Raw genomic sequence first — 19,415 nt, forward strand, 5'->3', positions numbered from 1 at the left:
ATAGCAAACTTGAGACAGTAGGAAACCCATCTTACCATGCATAGCATGCTTCTGACTGGTAAGAAGCTGAGACAGGGCCCAGAATGCATCTTCCTCGTTCAGGTACATCAACAAAATGGCTGCAATCTGGCTCATGCCCTGGCAGTAGCTCACCTCCTACAGAGAAATAAACCCAGAAAATTCAACCAATTTACAAATGCAACTGCACATTACTTGAACAAAAAAATTTCAATATTACTTGCATGCCAAATAATAGAAAAATAGCAAATATTTACCAATATTTATTTAAACAACATATTTAGGAGTGAGTAAAAGATGTCCAAAAGATGTCCATCTTTGAATTTTATTGTTTTTCCCCTATGGTACCCAGTAACATATAATACAACTTATAATAAAAATGTTTTATATTAAATTCATAGTCATTATAAAAAGCAGCATAATTAAGCAAGACATATACAGCATCTCACAAAATCTATATTTCATGTATTGGTTGCCTTTATGTTTCAGCAACTATTTTAGTATATCTTCTCAAGAGACAATACTATAGAAATGAAACTTGGATATATTTTAGTCAATGTGCAGCTGGTGTAGCAGTACAGATTTACTGTTGTCTGAAAATAACAAGATACAGCCATAACTGTCAAAATAGTTGGCAACAAAAATGAGTACACCCTAAGTAATAACAGCTGTATGTCGTGTAACCATGAAAAGTAATGCCCTATTCATCATGTTCATGTTTTTGACTGCTTGACAGGACCATACAAATTTGTGTATCTTGTATTAGAGCAGTTAAAATGTGGTGCTTTGAGTACAATTCTCTCATACTGACCACTGGATGTTCAATATGGCGCCTCATGGTAAAGAACTCTGAGGATTTGAGAATTAGAATTGTTTCTCTCCACAAAGATGCCTATACTATAAGAAGTTTGGTAACACCCAGAAACTGAGTTACAGTACAGTGGCCAGGGTCACACCGAGGTTTTCCAAGACCTCACAAGGGTCGAATAAAGAAGTTGAGTCTTCCTGCTGTGCATCAGGTGTAGAAGCTGCTTCAAAAAACAGACCTAGAGGTGCTGCAGCATTGCTATCAGGGTTGCAGAAGTTTAACGTCCGTTTGTCAGTGCTCAGACTATACGCTGCACACTGCAACAGGTCGGTTTGCTGGCCGTTGTCCCAAAAGGAAGTCTCTTCTGAAGCTAATTCATAAGTATGCTGAAGACAACCTGTCCAAGCGCATATAATCCTGGAACAATGTCCTGTGGTCTGATGAGACTAAGATAAACTTGTTTGACTCAGATGTGGTCCAGCATGTGTGGCGATACCCTGGTGAGGATACCAAGAAAATTGCATCTTGCCTACAGTCAGTCAAGCATGTTGGTGGTAGCACCATGGTCTCGGGCTGCATTAGTGCTGCTGGTACTGGGGAGCTACAATTCATTGAGAGAAAAAATGGATTCCAACATGTACTGTGACATTCAGAACTACAGTTTCTGCTGTCCCTACAGAAACTGGGTCAAATGGCAGTTTTCCACATAATAACGACCCCAAACACGCCACCAAGATGACACCTGCTTTGCTGAGGAAGCTGAAGGTGATAAAATGACCAAGCATGTCTAGAGGTCTGAACCCTATTGAGCACCTGTGAAGCATCCTTAAGCAGAGGATGGAGAAGCACCATGTGTCTAACATCCAGCAGCTCTTTGTTGTCATTATGGAGGAGTGGAAGAGGATCTGAGCAACAACCTGTGCATCTCTGGTGAATTCCATGCCCAGGAGGATTAAGGCAGTGCTACATAACAATGGTGCTCACACAAAATATTGACACTTCAGACACAGTTTTGACATGTTTACTTAGGGTGTGCTCACTCTTGTTGCCAGCTATTTTGACAATAATGGCTGTATGTTGAGTAAAAAGAAAAAAAAAAGCGCTGCAATTTGACTAAAATATATCCATGTTTAATTTCTATAGTATTGTCCCTTGAAAACATAATAAAATGGTGTAACTCACTTTTGTGAGATATTGTACATAGTTAATAACTTTCACTGCAGTTTTCTGTTAAATGACTTATTAATGGAAGGAGTCTAGTGTTAGTGCTTTGTGTGTTCAAGTTTATTTTATTTTCTATAGCGCTTTTCACAATGGACATTGTCTTAAAGCAGCTTTAGAGGATTTAAGAATTAGCCATCATATTTTAAATCTAATTCCTTGTGCGTGTTCTTTAGCCAAGCTTTATATAAATCCATCGTAGCAAAGAGTGATTAAAGCAAAGGGTTTGGGGATCAGGGAATCAGGGATTTCCTGCGTTGACCAAAACTCACCGTGTTGTAAACAGAGTACGCTGCCAGCACATGGAACAGTGCTTGCTGTCTGTATTTAAAAAAAAAAAAAAAAGGGTTGATTAGTTTTGATACGCTTTTCTAACTGTCATCTATGCACAGACTACATACACAAAGAAACAAGCTTTAATAAATCAGATTTAAAACACTGAAATATGAGCTATGATCCATCTGTGAAATGAGAAGTGACAGGGAAAACAGGAAGCAGACGCATTAAACAATAGTGTATAGTTTGCTCCTGTATGCACAGAGGTGTTAGAAGGGTCAAGAGGCCATCATAGATAGTGCTTCGCTGAGGTGAGACAGCACTGATGCAATTTAATTGCACTTCCTCTAGTGTGTGCAGTCCAACTCAACCACATAGAAGTGTGAAACCACATCATGTTCTGCTGCCTTGTGAGCACAGACCACAGAAATGGATCATCGATTAATGTGAAAGCCTGTGGTGACCTCTGAATACGTTTCCACTCAGGTCCATCTTTGTCCCATTCAAATACATTTCCATGTGAACAAAATCTGCCTTTCTGAGGTAAACTTTGTTTTGACGACTTTAAACCACACATTTTTACCATAATGAGCAATGAGTTCTGAGTCACTGATGAACAACGGGAAACCATGGAATATTATTTTTACCCTCAAGAGGTACACTCATTGTTCAGGAGGAAAATGGTACATTTATTCTGGGCACTTAGTGGTGGGCTGTTACTTCCTGTAACGCCTCGCTCACTTACAGGAAATTGAACTATAAAAAAAAAAGTAAGAGAGGATGCAGCTCATGTTTAGGCTCCAGCTTTACAAAGTCTGAAATGTTTATTTCACAACCACTGAAAGACAAGAAACCTCAGAGCTAAAACACAATAGCTGAAAAAGAAAAACCCCAGAATCAAGAAATGGAAATGACATAATTAAAGAGAAACAGACACCGATGGATTTTTTTTTATTACTGAAATGACTCTGTCAAAGTGTAAAGCCACAGAAAGTACTGGGTATGTGTGGTTTTCAGTATGACAGGAAGACAAAGTAGACTATCAAACCTTTTTTTAATGATCAATTATTAGACACCGAGACCAATGAGAGTAGCGTACAACATAAAACACATTCACACGAGTGATTAAAATCTCTATGTGTTTGGGTTAAGGTTTGCGTGAGTTGAGACATACTTGACTCCGAATCTATCCATGAACATTACATGATTCCTAAAAGTCCTGTTGACGTCCAGGTCAATTTGTTTAATTTCTGTTGAGAAGTTCTTTGCTTGTTCCTTCATTTTCTGGCAAAAAAAATCAATAAAAGAACAAATAAAACATTATTTCAGCTGTAATAACAAACAATAACATTAAAACAGATTGGCTTAATGGCATAGAAAAAAAAAGAGTAACGAATGTCAAGCAGCTGTAATGCACATGTTTGTTATACTGTATAGGATCAGCAAAATTGGTGTAGAAATCAGTGCCCTGTTCTGTTTCAAGAGCCTCTATTGTTGAGAATATCTATTAGTATATACTAATCTTCTATGAGGAAAGGGAGGGGGGTGTCTACCATATTCTTACCACATAATTCACAATATTTTATGAATGAAACTTTGGTAAATCACAATTCAACATTAAAATGTTGCTTATTTCATGAAATTCCCAAATCTTAACTAATGTTTGTTAAAATGTAAAAAAATGAATAAAAATCAAGCCTTAACATTTACACTAAACTTAACATTTACATTTTACATTTAAATTGGTTTAAACAATACCAGACCATACCCTACAGTGATTTTTCTTTTATTGGTAAGCAGGTAAAGGAAACAGAATAAACTGTCAGACAACAATCTACAAGTGTTGGATTTATCTGCACGATATCTGACCCACACACAATATATTCCTATTTCATCTGTGCTGCGTAATTCCTGGCGCTTAGGAGGTAGACTTCATAAAACTTTCCCAGTACTACTGATTTGATACTGAACAGTCCAGTATTCACTTAAATCACCCACTGACTTCTCATTTAATGAAATTACAGATACAGAATGAGAATTGTCATCATCAAACCTTTTATATAAATGATTGTGCTGTGGGTTGCAAGAATAAGCCAAACAGGTTAAATGGCGCTGGACTAGCCCTAAGTCTTCAGGTTTGATTCTTCTTCTTCTTTTGGCTGCTCCCATTAGGGGTCGCCACAGCGGATCATCCGTCTCCATACCACCCTGTCCTCTATATCTGCCTCTTTTACACCAACTACCTGCATGTCTTCCCTCACCACATCCATGAACCTCCTCCTTGGCCTTCCTCTTTTCCTCCTACCTGGTGGCTCCATCTTCAGCATTTTTCTACCAATATAATTCATGTCCCTTCTCTGCACATGTCCAAACCATCTCAATCTCGCCTCCCTCACCTTGTCACCAAAACATCCTACATGTGCTGTCCCTCTAATAAACTCATTTCTAATCTTGTCCATCCTCGTCACTCCCAACGAAAACCTTAACATCTTCAGCTCTGCTACCTCCAGCTCCAACTCCTGTCTTTTACTCAATGCCACTGTCTCTAATCCATACAACATCGCAGGTCTCACCACAGTCCTATAAACTTTCCCTTTCATTCTTGCAGATACTCTTCTATCACAAATCACTCCTGTCACTCTTCTCCACCCACTCCACCCTGCCTGCACTCTTTTCTTTACTTCCATAACACACTCTCCATTACTTTGCACTGTTGACCCCAGGTACCTGAACTCCTCCACCTTCTTCACCTCTTCTCCCTGCAACCGCATCACTCCACTGCCCTCCCTCTCATTCACACACATGTACTCTTTCTTACTCCTACTGACTTTCATTCCCCTTCTCTCAAGCGCATATCTCCACCTCTCCAGGCTCTTCTCAACCTGCTCTCTACTCTCACCACAAATCACAATATCATCTGCAAACATCATAGTCCAGGGAGACTCCTGTCTGACCTCGTCCGTCAACCTGTCCATCACCACTGCAAACAGGAAAGGGCTCAGGGCCGATCCTTGATGCAGTCCAACCTTCACCCTGAACCAGTCTGTCGTACCTACTGCACACTTTACTGCCGTCACACTGTCCTCATACATGTCCTGCACCACCCTCACATACTTCTCTGACACACCTGACTTCCTCATACAATACCACAACTCCTCTCTCGGCACCCTGTCGTACGCTTTCTCTAAATCCACAAATACACAATGCAGCTCCTTCTGTCCTTCTCTATACTTCTCCATCAACATCCTCAAAGTCTTCAGGTTTGATTAATGTCCCAAAAAAAAAACCCATACTTAAGCATGTCTTTCCTCTGCTTCCTGTATTTATGCTATAATAGGGCAAAGGAAGGCTCAAACACACATCCTGCCCAAGTCTCTCACCTCGTATTTCCCTTCATTTTGCTGTTTCACCTTCTCCACTTCAAGCAGGAGGGCCCAAATCTGGCCACGCAGCGTAATGGGAATCCCTTTATAAACACGCTTTATCATCTGCATCACACACACACACACACACACACACACACACACACACACACACACACACACACACACACACACACACACGTGTACACAGGCTTAGACTGGAATCATTGGACTGCGATTTATTATCTATGTCCACAGTATTTGGGGACATTGTAGCGCTCACCTTCTCACTGTTATGGTACCTGGTCCAGTTTTTTACCATCTTAATCCATTTCTCTTCCCTTTCCTTCTGCTGAAATTTATGCTGTAGGTAGAACAATGGGAAAGTGGATAATAAGTGCGAAGAACCTGGATGACGGCTAATATGTAACATGTATGGAATTATGTAATTAATCATACAATCACGTGTTACAGAATATAGCAAACATATTAAAGTTGACATCCAAATATCCACAATTTACATCTACTGTAAAGGCCATAGTGTATGATTGACATTATTCTCATACTCAAAGCGTTCAGTGAGCCCCGGAACACTCACTCACTCACACCAGGGTACAAGAAGTTTCATCACTGAATAAAGATAGAATAACTTTGTATTTTTTTTTCATGACCTATAGACCTTCCCTCTAAGAAAACAAATGGAACCATCGCATTAAATCCTTTAATTTGGCACCAGTTAAATGTATGAACAGTGCATTTCTGTTCTGACCTTCTCCTCCACTGCACTCGGTGTAGGCAACTCCTCCTCACTGAACAGATAAAACAAACAGTAGTAAAGTGAGACACAAAACCACACACGTTCACATTAACTTTGTTTACGTTAGCGTCTGTTAAATCAATATATAAAAAAAAGAAATCATTTCCTAGCAGAACGATTTTAAGGTCACTGTTTGTTGTGCAAGCCCACAAAGTGTTGTAGGTGCAGGAGGTCCATAATGAATTGGCTTGACAAATGCAAGTTGTTTTAACTGTGATTAACAGCTTATGTCCATCTCATCTTTAATCCCGAACAGCACATTCAACGGAGCTGCGAGACAGCGGAAAACAGAACATGACTTACTGCCGGAAGCCAAAGCGGTCCAAGACCTTGTAGACGCTAAAGTTGGCATCTTCCCAAGAGTCAATCTGAACGCCCTCCGTCCTGCCCTGCAACCATTCAAATAGAGTGTTGAGGGGAAATCAGCAGGAGCAGAGAACAAAAACAAGAAAAACAGTATGTTCTAGTATGAGGAGGGGATTATTTTTACACACTGAAATAACAAACTTTCATGTAGATTTGAACTGTGTCTTCACTAATGCTAACAAATCTAACCAGTGTGAAAGTTGTTAGAAATATTATGATGACATAAGATGACATAATATGCCTTTAATTATATCAGTAAAAACCCTAAAGTTAACCGCTTAGGTATATTTCAGGCTATTTGGAATAAATCTGTGTGGTAAACAATATGAATTATCCCCAATTCACAAATCATTATTTTATTAGTGCAAATTTAAATATTAGGTTTACAACTGAATAAATGACCACGTTTTATACAGGATTAAGAAACAACACATGAACACGATTATGTCAAATCCAAAATGGCTTATCGTTCAATACCTTTGCACAAAACCTATACCAGAATGGACTTTCCTCTGTAATTACACCCTCATCACAGTAAAATAAACAATGCATTATACTGAGATTAAGGTGCAAAATAAGCCAACACTTACAATTAAATCCACTTTTATAAGTAAAATTATTGTACACCAACGCTGTGTTACATGTCCTTTGCAACATTTTGAAAATCAAACGGTCGTGCATGAAACCAAAATAATGAACTAAAAATGTGGCTCTGTTTTTGTTATCAATTCCTCCTTATCTTTTTTGTCACTGCTTGCAGTTCTGTTACTTAGCCAAGTAACTAACTCTAATCTTCTTATATCTAAAAGCTAATAATAATAATAATATGTATGGCTCTTCATGTGTGCACTCCTGCTCTGTTTCTCACACAGTATGCACAGTGCATACACGGCGTGAGAGAGTCCGAGAGAAACTTGTGTGGTTAGTGCACAATGGCGCATATAAACCATTCTGCTTTTGCAACCCTTCACAATTTATCATACAAACTCAGTGTCATGAAAACAAATGATAAAATCATTGATTGTGCAGTCATACTTTGTACCTTATTATATGGTTTTTTTTTTTCTTTTTTACCTGATCAATAACTACTGAATATAAAGTAAGATGCATATACTGACACCCAGTTTGGCTCCTTTAAATTTGGGCATCCATCTGCTCTTCTGCTCTATACAGAAGAAGCCTTTCACCCAAATGCTCGTCTACTTCTGACTTAAATCATATGTTACACCCTGAAAAATTTGAGATCCCTTCTTGCCCAGCTCTTTGGGTCGAAAGCAAATTTTTACTTTTGTTATTACAAGAATCCTACAGGCACGGAGACTTACTGCTTCATCGGTTGTCTGCATGAGTCAGAATTGTGAACATTTTGCCTATTTGTAAAGTTGCCTAAAATGGAAAATGTTTATCATGTAGAAAGTCTGCATGTTTATACGATTTGTACAAGTTTCCACAAAAACCACACCAACAAGGTATCGACAAAATTTCTGAAATACTATCTGTGCTCAAAATGTGTTTTGTGCATTTAGATGCTTTTCTGTTTACCACATTTGTTAAATGTGGTTAGTTGATGAACTGTAAATTTCCTGTCAGCTTGAACCAGTCCAATTATTCTCATATATTATGCTATCTCTTATCCGTGTAATCAACAAAGCCTTTCTGTCCACAGAACTGTCACTCAAGGATAGCATGTATGTTTATCACACTTTTCTGCATAAACTTTGAAGACTATCATTTGTAGGAATTCCAGCAGGAGTGCATCAATTTCTGAAATATTGAAACATGTCCGTCTTCAAAAACTACAACACCATCAAAGTAACTGATTCAATGATCAGCTCATAATAATATGATCTACTTTTTAAATAAGACTGCTAATATCCCATTCAGGTGCTGTTTTATTTTCCCTTATGCATTGTTTTATTAATGGTTAGGCAAACTGGGTCCATATTTTTATTTTGCACTTTAACAATATATACCCATTGCCTTAGTTCTGTTCAATAAACCTGAAAAAAGTTATTAAAAAGGCATATCGGATTTAAAAGAAAAAACAAAACAAAAACAACCTAAAAAAAAAGAAAAAAGAAAGAAAGAAAAGCAGGTTCTGCATTTTGACTGCAGTCCAGTCAGCCCAGTTTTAATTTGTTGGCTCTCACATTTCTTGTCACAATATTTAATAACTGGTTGTGTTTACTGCATTATGTGGGTCACTATACTGACTGCAACAATACCCCAAAACCACATGTATTCAACAAAAAGAGGATCTCTGTTTCTAGCCAACATATGTGCAAGTGTGTGAGTGAAAATCTAACCATAATTAAACAATAGCACTTGCCCCGAGTTTGGAACAGCCAACATGAGCTCATCAAAGTTATCACACACTTCAGTGGTTGCTATGTAACTCTTCAGAAGCCTGTTTGTATTAAAACGTAAGCTGCTAAATGCAGCAGTGTCTGGGTAGGGTGTAAAAAATCCGGCCAGAAGAGGAAGCTTTTACAGGCAACAGGTTTATAATGGCTGCCTTCCAAGTAGGCTAGAATCAAGCCACTTTATAATGATACTTGACTAACCTTTTCATATTTTAAGATGATCTCAGCGCGTTCTTCAGCTATTAATGTGTCGATGTCCTTCTTCATCTCAAATCTAGAAAAATAAACATGAAAACAATCAAGGTTATTTATTTATTCGTACCCAGAAATCTGAGAACTAAAGCCGGGCAAAATGATGAACATAATCTTAATACAGTGCAACCTCGATATTTGTGGGGGTTACATTCTATGACCCCTTGCAAGTAACAAAATCACGTAAACTGTAAACTCCACAAAATGTTTTAAATACTTGTCATAAATGTTTTATTTACTATTTTCAATGAATAATACAAAATAGTTTTTCAAACATTTGTATGTAATTTATTGGTACAAACTCTGTTTAGAAATGTTACTCCGAATTTTTGAGTACTCGCGGCTTCTCGCGAACTATCAGATTTTTCGCAAGTCACATTTAGTCCGGTCCCAAATTAAACTATCGAGGTCGCGAGTATCGAGGTTCCACTGTATTGATATTGTGATAAAATATGCCACATCACATGTTTCTAAAAATGTCTCAGGCATTATGATATTAAAATTTTTTGTTTTATTATATATATATATATATATATATATATATATATATATATATATATATATATATATATATATATATAAAATGTATGTATGTATGTATGTATATGTATACACACAGTTACACTTTAATTAAAATCACCTAGCATTTTGAATTAACAATTTTATGTTTTTTCACATTTTTGTGTTTAATTTCTTTTTTTGTTCACATTAAATGAATTAGCTCAGTTTTGAAGTTCTGAAATTTTAACACTTATTTTGCTGACATGTTTGTTAGGAAACATGCATTGCGTATTATTGAATAGACTTGACAAACCCAGCCATTATGGTTGCACAAGCCAGTGCACTCTTAGTGCCGGTCCCAAGCCTGAACGAATGGGGAAGGTTGCGTTAGGAAGGGCATCCAGCGCAAAACGTGCCAAATCAAATATGCGCATCACAAATAAGAATTTCATACCGGATTGGTCGAGACCGCTACAGGGTACCGGTGGAAATTGGGCTACTGTTGGCCGAAGGAGGAGAAGGAGAGGTGGGGGTATGCGCTGGAAAGAAGGGGAAAGAAAGTCAGTAGGAGTAAGACAGAGTACATGTGTGTGAATGAGAGGGAGGGCAGTGGAGGGGTGAGGTTGCAGGGAGAAGAGGTGAAGAAGGTGGAGGAGTTCAGGTACCTGGGTACCTGGGGTCAACAGTGCAGAGTAATGGAGAATGTGTTAGAGAAGGGAAGAAAAGAGTAAGGCAGATGTAGAGGACAGGGGGTTGTGGAGACGGATGATCCACTAGGGCGACCCCTAATGGGAGAAGCCGAAAGAAGAAGAAGAAAAAAAAATAGACTTGACAAATGGATGTGTGTCATATGGCCAATTCCTAATGTAAATCATTTCCAAAATACACCAAATGTCGCAATATGGTGATTTTATAGCATACATCTTTGAAATGTCTTTAAATAACAATATTTTATCCAATAACATCAGAATTATATTTTAGAACTTGTCAAACATTACTGTGACAAACATGAATCTGGTCACAAATGATCTGAAGGTTGTCTGGAGCTCTACTTTATCATACATGCATCATTAACCTACTCAGTAATGCAGGCCACTTCACTCCTGCTCTTAAAATTGTACACTGAAACCTGTGCAAGCTCACAATCAAATTCCCAAGCAGGCAGTACAGCATATTACACATGCCTGAAGGCTCGGTTAGCACCACTTTCCCAAAGTCAAATTCTTTTCCACCACTGTCTAGTATCACACGGTTTCCAGTATACATGGCGAATCACTAAAATCCACAAATATGTCAAATATCTGAAACTTAAAAACTAAAACCCCAGCTGTGCCAATTAGCAACATCAGAAAATCGAGACAAAAACATATAAATTATCAAAATAATTAAAAAAAATCATCTACACAAAACAACCTTTCCACCTTCACATGTGTGATATTTACAAACTTATTCAAGTCAAGTTCTCTAAAAATGAAGAGGGACTTACCTACTAGGAAGTCAAATAAAAGAGAAGAGAAGGAAAAGAGCACAATGAATAGCAGGAAGTGATGGAAATACTGAATGAATTAAGGGTAATACTGTTTTGTTTTAGTGCATAAACAACTAAAACATTTATTTTAAAAGGTGCTGTTTATCAGCCTGCATCATGTGATAATGCTTTAACAATCAGACACTTGCAAGAAGTATGCAAGCGATTCGGTTCCACCCTTTCGGTAGGGACAGCAACTTTGACAACTTTCATTTTGTCTGCTGTGACACTGTACAAACATTCAAACATAATATTTATTAAGTTTTAGTTGATTTATAATGAGAAAGAAACAGCATTTTCCAGGGCATTTTTCTTTAATCCGGTAAACCCTCCTCCCCCAGAATGTAAAAGCCTGGCGCGCACACACACACACACACACACACACACACACACACACACACACACACACACACACACACACACACACACACACACACACACACACACACACACACACACACACACACACACACACACTTACGTAAAAAGATAAACCTCAGAAATAAAAATAAACACAAAAATTATACACAAATGGAACTGCTGTTGTGGGAACCTGATTTTGGATTTTCACAGCCTGTGGTCCATACTGCAGAGCACTGGCTAATACGGTTATTTTAGATGGTAGAGTCATTAAGAACAGAAGGCACATGCATCTGGGTGGTCTTAGCAGGCATGGAACCTCTTCTACACCACCTGCACCATCACCTGTCAACTCTGCATGTCTATTGCATAAATGACGACAACTTTCTCTCCAGGCTTACAGCTGAAACTCTTTCTTTGGATTCTCACTAGTCACTATTTGAGTTATTGCACAGGGAAGGGAACAAAAGTAATAAACTGTACAGACGGAAATGCAGGGAATCTACAGAACAAGGTACTGGTCCTTCTTCTATATTCTCAGTTCAGCTTGCACAATCATCGATTTACACTGCCAAAGACTTTGTAACGCCTGCACATGACTGTAGGTAAGAAAGAAAAAAAAAATCTGGGCATGTCATAGATTTATTGCTGAACAGGTCTGACATTGCTAAAAAATCAAGCAGGCAAGCTGTTTTCAGTAATAATCATACTTGTGATCTTGAACATACAATGAACCACAAAGGTGTAAATTACACTTTAAAAGTGTTGTGGGACGTGCAGTTTACACCAAGGCCTTTACTGGTGTCTAATACAAATCAATCCACCTCTTAATACCTCATTATGATCCCACAGTTATAGAAATCAACAACAATTTACAGAAACGCTGCATAACAGAGGGTTGCATCACAGACAGGTATCTCATGCAGCGAGAATGAGTGCCATTACTGAAACAAAAACACAAACACAATTCAACAAGTCTTCTTTCAATGCAGCCACAGCTGCACCACCCACATACATTATCTCTAACAGGAGCATGGATATTAACCTCACAATATTACCCTGGGTTTTCTGTGCATTTTTCATGCATTTTTCATGCATTACAGTTTTCCTGGGGATTTAAAGTGAAGGCAAACTGTGTTTTTGTGCAAATTCTACTGGAAAAAGGCAAGTATAAATGGTTCATGAAAAAGGTTAACAACTGTTTTGAACTGTCTGAACTTTCCTCACAATGTCCAGCTGTTCTTGAAATGTCTGTCTTGTAAATAGCCTTTTAGGTGTCTCTGCAACTAAATCAATTTCTTCTCCTCTGTTAGCCATTGTGGAAAAATAAAAATAAAAGCAATTTTTTTCCAAATTAATATATATTTGAGTTGGTGCAGTTTGCTACAGATGCAGTTTGCGAGCTTTGACTAGTGCACTCTTTCTGCACTCCGTTTTTGGACACCTGCCTGATGACCCCAGTGTCTCAATCTGAATGGTTATACCAACAGCTTCTAGCAACATGGATTGTAAGCAACAGGGTGCTCCCAGTGCTAAATGTGAAGAGCTTTCAGTAGATACCTTTGACCCCGGCAACACGTGATGTGATGGCTGAACGTCACTAACCTAAACTTAGACTCGGTTGTGCTGTAGGAGAAAGGAAAGAAACACTATGACATGAGGAGAATTTAGGTATAACCGAAAACATATTCATTGACATCCAACTCAAAATATTCAATTTATCACTTTTAATCAGCTAAACAATCCTACATGTGTACATAATTATACTCATGATATTTTTTGTTAGGTATATTGTAATGTACTTATGTAAAAAAGCAATAGTGTTTCCTCATATTGCTCTGTTACGTATCTAATCCTTTTCAAATAAATCTTTACTGGATTGTCTAAAGCAGCGGTCCCCAACCTATTTTTGCACCACGGACCGGTTTAATGTCGGACAATAGTTCCACGGACCGGCCATTAAGGTATGGCAGATAAATACAACAAAATAAAATTGTAAAACTGGCATAAAAACTGTTGTTTTCTAAATATAATAATAAACGTGAATCCACTGTGTTGTATTTTGTTCATTTTTCTAGCTTGGGGGTTTCAATTTAGCGGTTTTGTATTTTGTATGTATTATGTGTGAGCGGCTGAAGCAGCCCCTTTAAAAAGGTAGCGGATATAGGTAAGACACGTGACTGAGGCATCATGACATGAGTCATGGACAGATGTGGCGGAGAGAATCCGGTAATTTTCTAAAATAAAACATCATTCAAAATCGAATAATAAATAAAACGGAAATAATGTAAGTTAGTTTTCTTTCTGTGTGACCAATTGACCCACGGACCTGTGCCGGTCCACGGCCCGGGGGTTGGGGACCACGATCTAAAGGATAAAAGACAATCAAAAGATGCCATTCCCAGATCCCCTGCCCTAGACCACAATTTTTCCCAGGATCCAAAAACTCCTTTAACTACAGGAAAGCGAACACATGCACAGATCATTAGTGGTTAAATGCAGTCCTGTTAGACAGGTGGCATTTCATCTGCTGTTCATGTGATGTGACTGCAAGATGATAAACCTGAGCAGGATGTGTGGGGGTTGGTAGTGGATGTTTAAGACTTCCAAACACATTTTTTCAAATCTCCACAATAAGGGCTTAGTGATTGTACAGCATTTCATGTCTGAACACTATCAGATTTGTAAGGAATTCAGATACAAGTTGAATAAATGGGGGGGAAATTACTTATTCATTAAGCCCAGACATACAGACTGAACCAGGACTGAGGAGCAAATGACTTAATAAAAATATCGGTGGAAGTTGTTATATAACTGCCATTTTGTCTTTTATTATTTGGGCTTTGTTATTATCTACAGCAGGGATACCGATTAATGTGAAGGGCTACCAGTTTGATACACACTTCTGAAATAACAAATTTGCTCAATTTACCTTTAATTATATGTTGTTATCAATAAATCAATGATATTCATCTATATCTAGTCATCTATATTTTAATATTGTCATTTTTAAATTCACACCAATGCAAGTGTGATTTTGTCAGGGAACCACCAGCCACGCCTCCCTCCAATGCTCGAACTCTCGCTCAGCCTCTCCCTGCTCTGATCACCTACACCTGTTCCCCATTACCTTTCCCCTTTATAAGCTCACGATTCCACCTCACTCACGGTCGGATCTACTCGTTGCCATGAGAGATCTATCAGACTTCCTACCACTAGTATTCCATGCTCCTGGCTCCGCTTCGGGAGGAAGGCTCAATATAGGTTTGCCTTTAATGGTTCACATTGACGATCATCCCTGGACTACCCGCATTACAGATTATACCTGCTTTTCGGTTCGTACTTCTCCTCAAGCCTCTGCCTTGTATATGCTTAGACTAAATAAAGACAAGGTGTTTAACCATACTCCGGTTTCCGACTCTTGGTCTATCTGTGACCGATTTAAAAAAAATTAGATGGAGCTCACTGGTAAGTGATGCTATGGTGAGCTATTTTTTTTAGAAAAGGCACCATGTTGGTGACCTGAGCTACATTATATTAAGTTACTGGTGTTTCAGGTTGATGCTGCACAGTGTATTTAACAATTTATACAACTTTTTTTTATAACTTTTATATAAGGCTACTTATATCTCTCTCTCCCTATCTATTCCCCCCCCCCAATTACATCGTGATTACACTTACTTTTCTTTTCGGCTTCTCCCGTTAGGGGTCGCCACAGCGGATCCTCCGCACGTTTGATTTGGCACATGTTTTACGCTGGATGCCCTTCCTAACGCAACCCTCCCCAATTTACCCGGGCTTGGGACCGGCACTAAGAGTGGCTGGGGATGGTTCCCTGACCGGGAATCGAACCCGGGTCGCAGCGGTGGGAGCGCTGCATCTTAACCACTAGACCACCAGGGGACCATACATCGTGATTACACTAATCTCTAATAATTAGTATTAGGGCTTTATTATTAAAGTCACTTCATCCTGGTATAAATTAAGACTACAGAGTGATTAAAGTGTGGCAATTTAGAGAAAACCAAAAATAAAATTAGTATAATAGTAAAAAAAAAAAAAATTATTAATGTGTAACAAAGTAAACATATAATGTTATTTGCCGTCTCTTAGACACTGTTGGCGTAAAAGACGCTGTGGTAAAGCATGTCTGCATAGCACAAATTTTGGCCTATATTGTGATGGGTGATTGATCTTTATCACATGTGCATCCCCATCATACAGTTTTACTACAAACTGAATGGCTGGTTGAGGCAGTTGACCTTTTCTTTTCTCACTGTGCTATTCTTCAACAAGCTATTGTCTGTGGAGCAGCACAACATCCTTTGAGGATGCTATAATCTATGGGGCAATCCCAGTAGACCAACACAAAAGTACAAATCTGGATCTTTATGCTAGTGAATGACACTGACTAAGAAAAACAACAATAATAAAACAGACACCTTTTTTTTTTTTAAACCTTTTAAAAGCAACTGACTGAAAATATTAGTTTATCGTTGTTTGAGAGATGTTTTAATAAAACCTGGTGCTGCAACCAGTGAAAACCTGTTTAAAGGCAGAGACTGTTGTAAAAAAATTAAATAAATTAAAAGGAGGTGGTAGACAGTAACAAAGTAAATGTGATTCGCTCCTGTACTTAAGTAGTTTTTTTGGTGTCAAATATCCTACTTTTTACTAACTTACTTTTTGGTCAAGTACAGCACCAGCAAGCCACCAATCAGATTAGCGGGTGCGGGCTCTGTTATGAACTTGTTCCGCTTGGTGGTAACTACTTAGCATGAACATACAGTTCAGTTCGACAGCAAGCAGAACATTTCAAGAGTTATAAATAATGAAAACTCCTGTCTCCAACTTGCCACAACACCTTTGGCCTTATTTGCATGCTTTTTTTGTTTTTTAAGAACCGTAATTTCCGGACTATAAGCCGCACCCACTGAATTTGACAAAGATTTTTATTTTAAACATAAATAAGCCGCACTTGTGTATAAGTTCTACACTGAAACTAATGAACTTTACACAGGCTGTAACGAAAGAGAGTGTCTGTTACACGGTGTAACGGGTGAAATATGTTGTGGCTCCTTTAAGAGCAGAGCGGCATTTTGGGAATAGCCTGCTGCCGCATTTTTCCGGTATTACTGCATGTGTGCAAGACCGAGGAATATGTCCTTATTATTTTCTGATGCTCATTTATACGTTTCTTTGACTAACCCGTAACGCTGATGCCAAGAAAAATAAAAAAGTTTTGGAAACCTGTCTGTGCTTATATGATTTCTGTTGCAACTGGAGTTAGTGAGCTCTCCCTTCACCCAGACTCACCGTGTTACAACAGCTTGTATCTAAACAGTAGCCTACCAAGAAAGTCATCGTTCACTGTCTTCATCCTTCCTTTCACAACTATTTCTCTCTGGAGTTTATCTTTTGGCATCGTCGTGCGTTTAAACAAACATTTTTTCTCCCGATGCCCTGCAGCTCAGAACACAGGTGAGGTGCGTTTTTTTTTTTCGTTCAGAAATTTCATTGGTCTAATGTTCAGTTTTTTGGCTTGAAGTTTGTGAAACCGGGAAAAACCCAGGAAAAATTCATAAATAAGCCGCGGGTTTCAAAACGTGGGGAAAAAGTAGCGGCTTATAGTCCGAAAAATACGGTAGTTGAAAAGATGGTCTTGGGCTCATGATATTTTTAATAGATATTAATCAGTGTTTGATTAAACAACAGCAAATACTTTTGTAATTTTTACTCAAGTGAAAGCTTAAAAGGGAGCACTTTTAAACAAACAAACAAACAACGCTGCTTAAGGGGAACATAGGGAGAAAAAATACATGAATAAAACCTGTTGGTTGAAAAAATATGACAAGGAAAAAAATAGAAAAACAAATTTGTTAAAAAAAATAACCAAGTAAAGAAGACAAAAGAGCAGCACAATGAATGACTAAATTATAAATGAAGCGTTTTGTGTATCATATGTTTGTCAAATTTTCTGGAACACCTGAAATTTTTACAGCAATTCAATTCTGTTCTTTGGCTCAGTTTGTCTTCCGCAAACCAACTCATACAGCATGTTTGGTTCACTTCCTGCATTTGGGTCAACTAAGGATCAATTCAATGCATCTAAAACATTGACTGGAACCACACTGAGACCAACTCTCCGGAAATGTCTCAGATATTTTAGTATCACATCCGAGCACGATTGTTAGGTTCTTATCTGCACAAATGAACCAGGCCTTAAAAACCTAAAATCAAAAAACTATAAAGAAACACTAACTCATTTGAAATTGTACTTTTTGTCAGCAACCATTTTCACCACAACAACTAATTCCTACTCAAATTAACTGCTTTTCCTAGCAAATTCTTTCATTCAATTTTATGCAACAGTCAGAACAGTCCGATCTCCTGAATCACTCAAACACTGCAATGCCTTCCCAAATACCTAAAAACTTAACTAAATAATGTCTATAGGGAAAATGTATTATTTTATATTGCAAAAAAAAGGAATAGAATATATACAAATGTTAACATTTTACAAGTTTTAACAAACATTGAACTGTTCGCTTTTATAAACCATCAGATGATGTACATGAGATATACAGGCTCTACCAGTCTGTCCACAATGTGTTGGAGTGTTGAAAATATACCTTTGTCTACACACTTTGGTGTGCAGCTGCATCGTACAAAATATGATACTGAGAAATATATGATGCATGAGCTATGCACAAGGTTCTATTCACAATAGAAGAGTATCAATGATAAGGAATAAATGAGCAATGATCAATAATAAAAAAAAAACAAAAAAAACTTGCAGACCCTAAAAGCTTCACGCTGATGTTTTCATCAACTACATCATATATGATCATGCCCCTTACTGCTGGTGCATTATTAAAAGACCATTACAGACATTTACATGCTCCACTGGTCTGAAAGTATGCAAAAGAGAGTGAGATGTGAAACAGCACTCACGCTACCTCACATGAAATAGACTACAGCCTGGGATTAAAAAGGAAACACCACAGAATTAGACCAGGGTTTCAGATCCGTTGTGGATTTCCCCTTGACTAAAATTTAACTACTAGGTGTAACCCTTAGAAACACAAATCCATAGCCATGAAATCAAAAACAGACCATATGCCCAAACATAAATTACTAGATAGAAGCTATTGTGTACACCAAATAACATTTATTATTAAATGCAGTACCACACTTTTCCCCCTCAGGGAAAACAAAAAAAGTTACCAAACGAGTTTGTCCTTATTTAACAATCAGGGGCAATTTTAATAGCACAAAAATATAGTCATAACATGGTCACAAGATGTGTGCTAATAGATTTTTCCAAAGCTTAAAAGAGGAAACAGAAATGTAGGTATTACATCACATAACATACCACAGCTCACTAAAAAGTATGCTTCTATTGCACATATATACACATATATATACACATATACATACACACATATATATATATATATATATATATATATATATATATATACATATACATTATATATATATATATATATATATATATATATATGTATATATATATATATAT

General features: G+C 37.8%; 1 protein-coding gene across 1 annotated transcript in view; it reads right to left on the reverse strand.

The window, feature by feature from the left end:
- The window catches only part of LOC310728438 (USP6 N-terminal-like protein), a 30,723-nt gene that overhangs the window by 4,588 nt on the left and 6,720 nt on the right, over positions 1-19,415 (reverse strand). Inside the window, exons 2-9 of the mRNA XM_083545833.1 lie at positions 9,433-9,505; positions 6,806-6,891; positions 6,455-6,494; positions 5,969-6,049; positions 5,704-5,811; positions 3,498-3,607; positions 2,320-2,368; positions 36-156 (exon numbers count right to left, since the gene is read on the reverse strand). Coding sequence (XP_083401959.1) covers positions 36-156; positions 2,320-2,368; positions 3,498-3,607; positions 5,704-5,811; positions 5,969-6,049; positions 6,455-6,494; positions 6,806-6,891; positions 9,433-9,498 — 661 coding nt within the window. The 5' untranslated portion in view covers positions 9,499-9,505. The remainder of the gene's footprint in view (positions 1-35; positions 157-2,319; positions 2,369-3,497; positions 3,608-5,703; positions 5,812-5,968; positions 6,050-6,454; positions 6,495-6,805; positions 6,892-9,432; positions 9,506-19,415) is intronic.

This window comes from Silurus aristotelis (genome assembly GCF_946808225.1).
Source record: "Silurus aristotelis genome assembly, chromosome: 7".
Lineage (NCBI taxonomy): Eukaryota > Metazoa > Chordata > Actinopteri > Siluriformes > Siluridae > Silurus > Silurus aristotelis.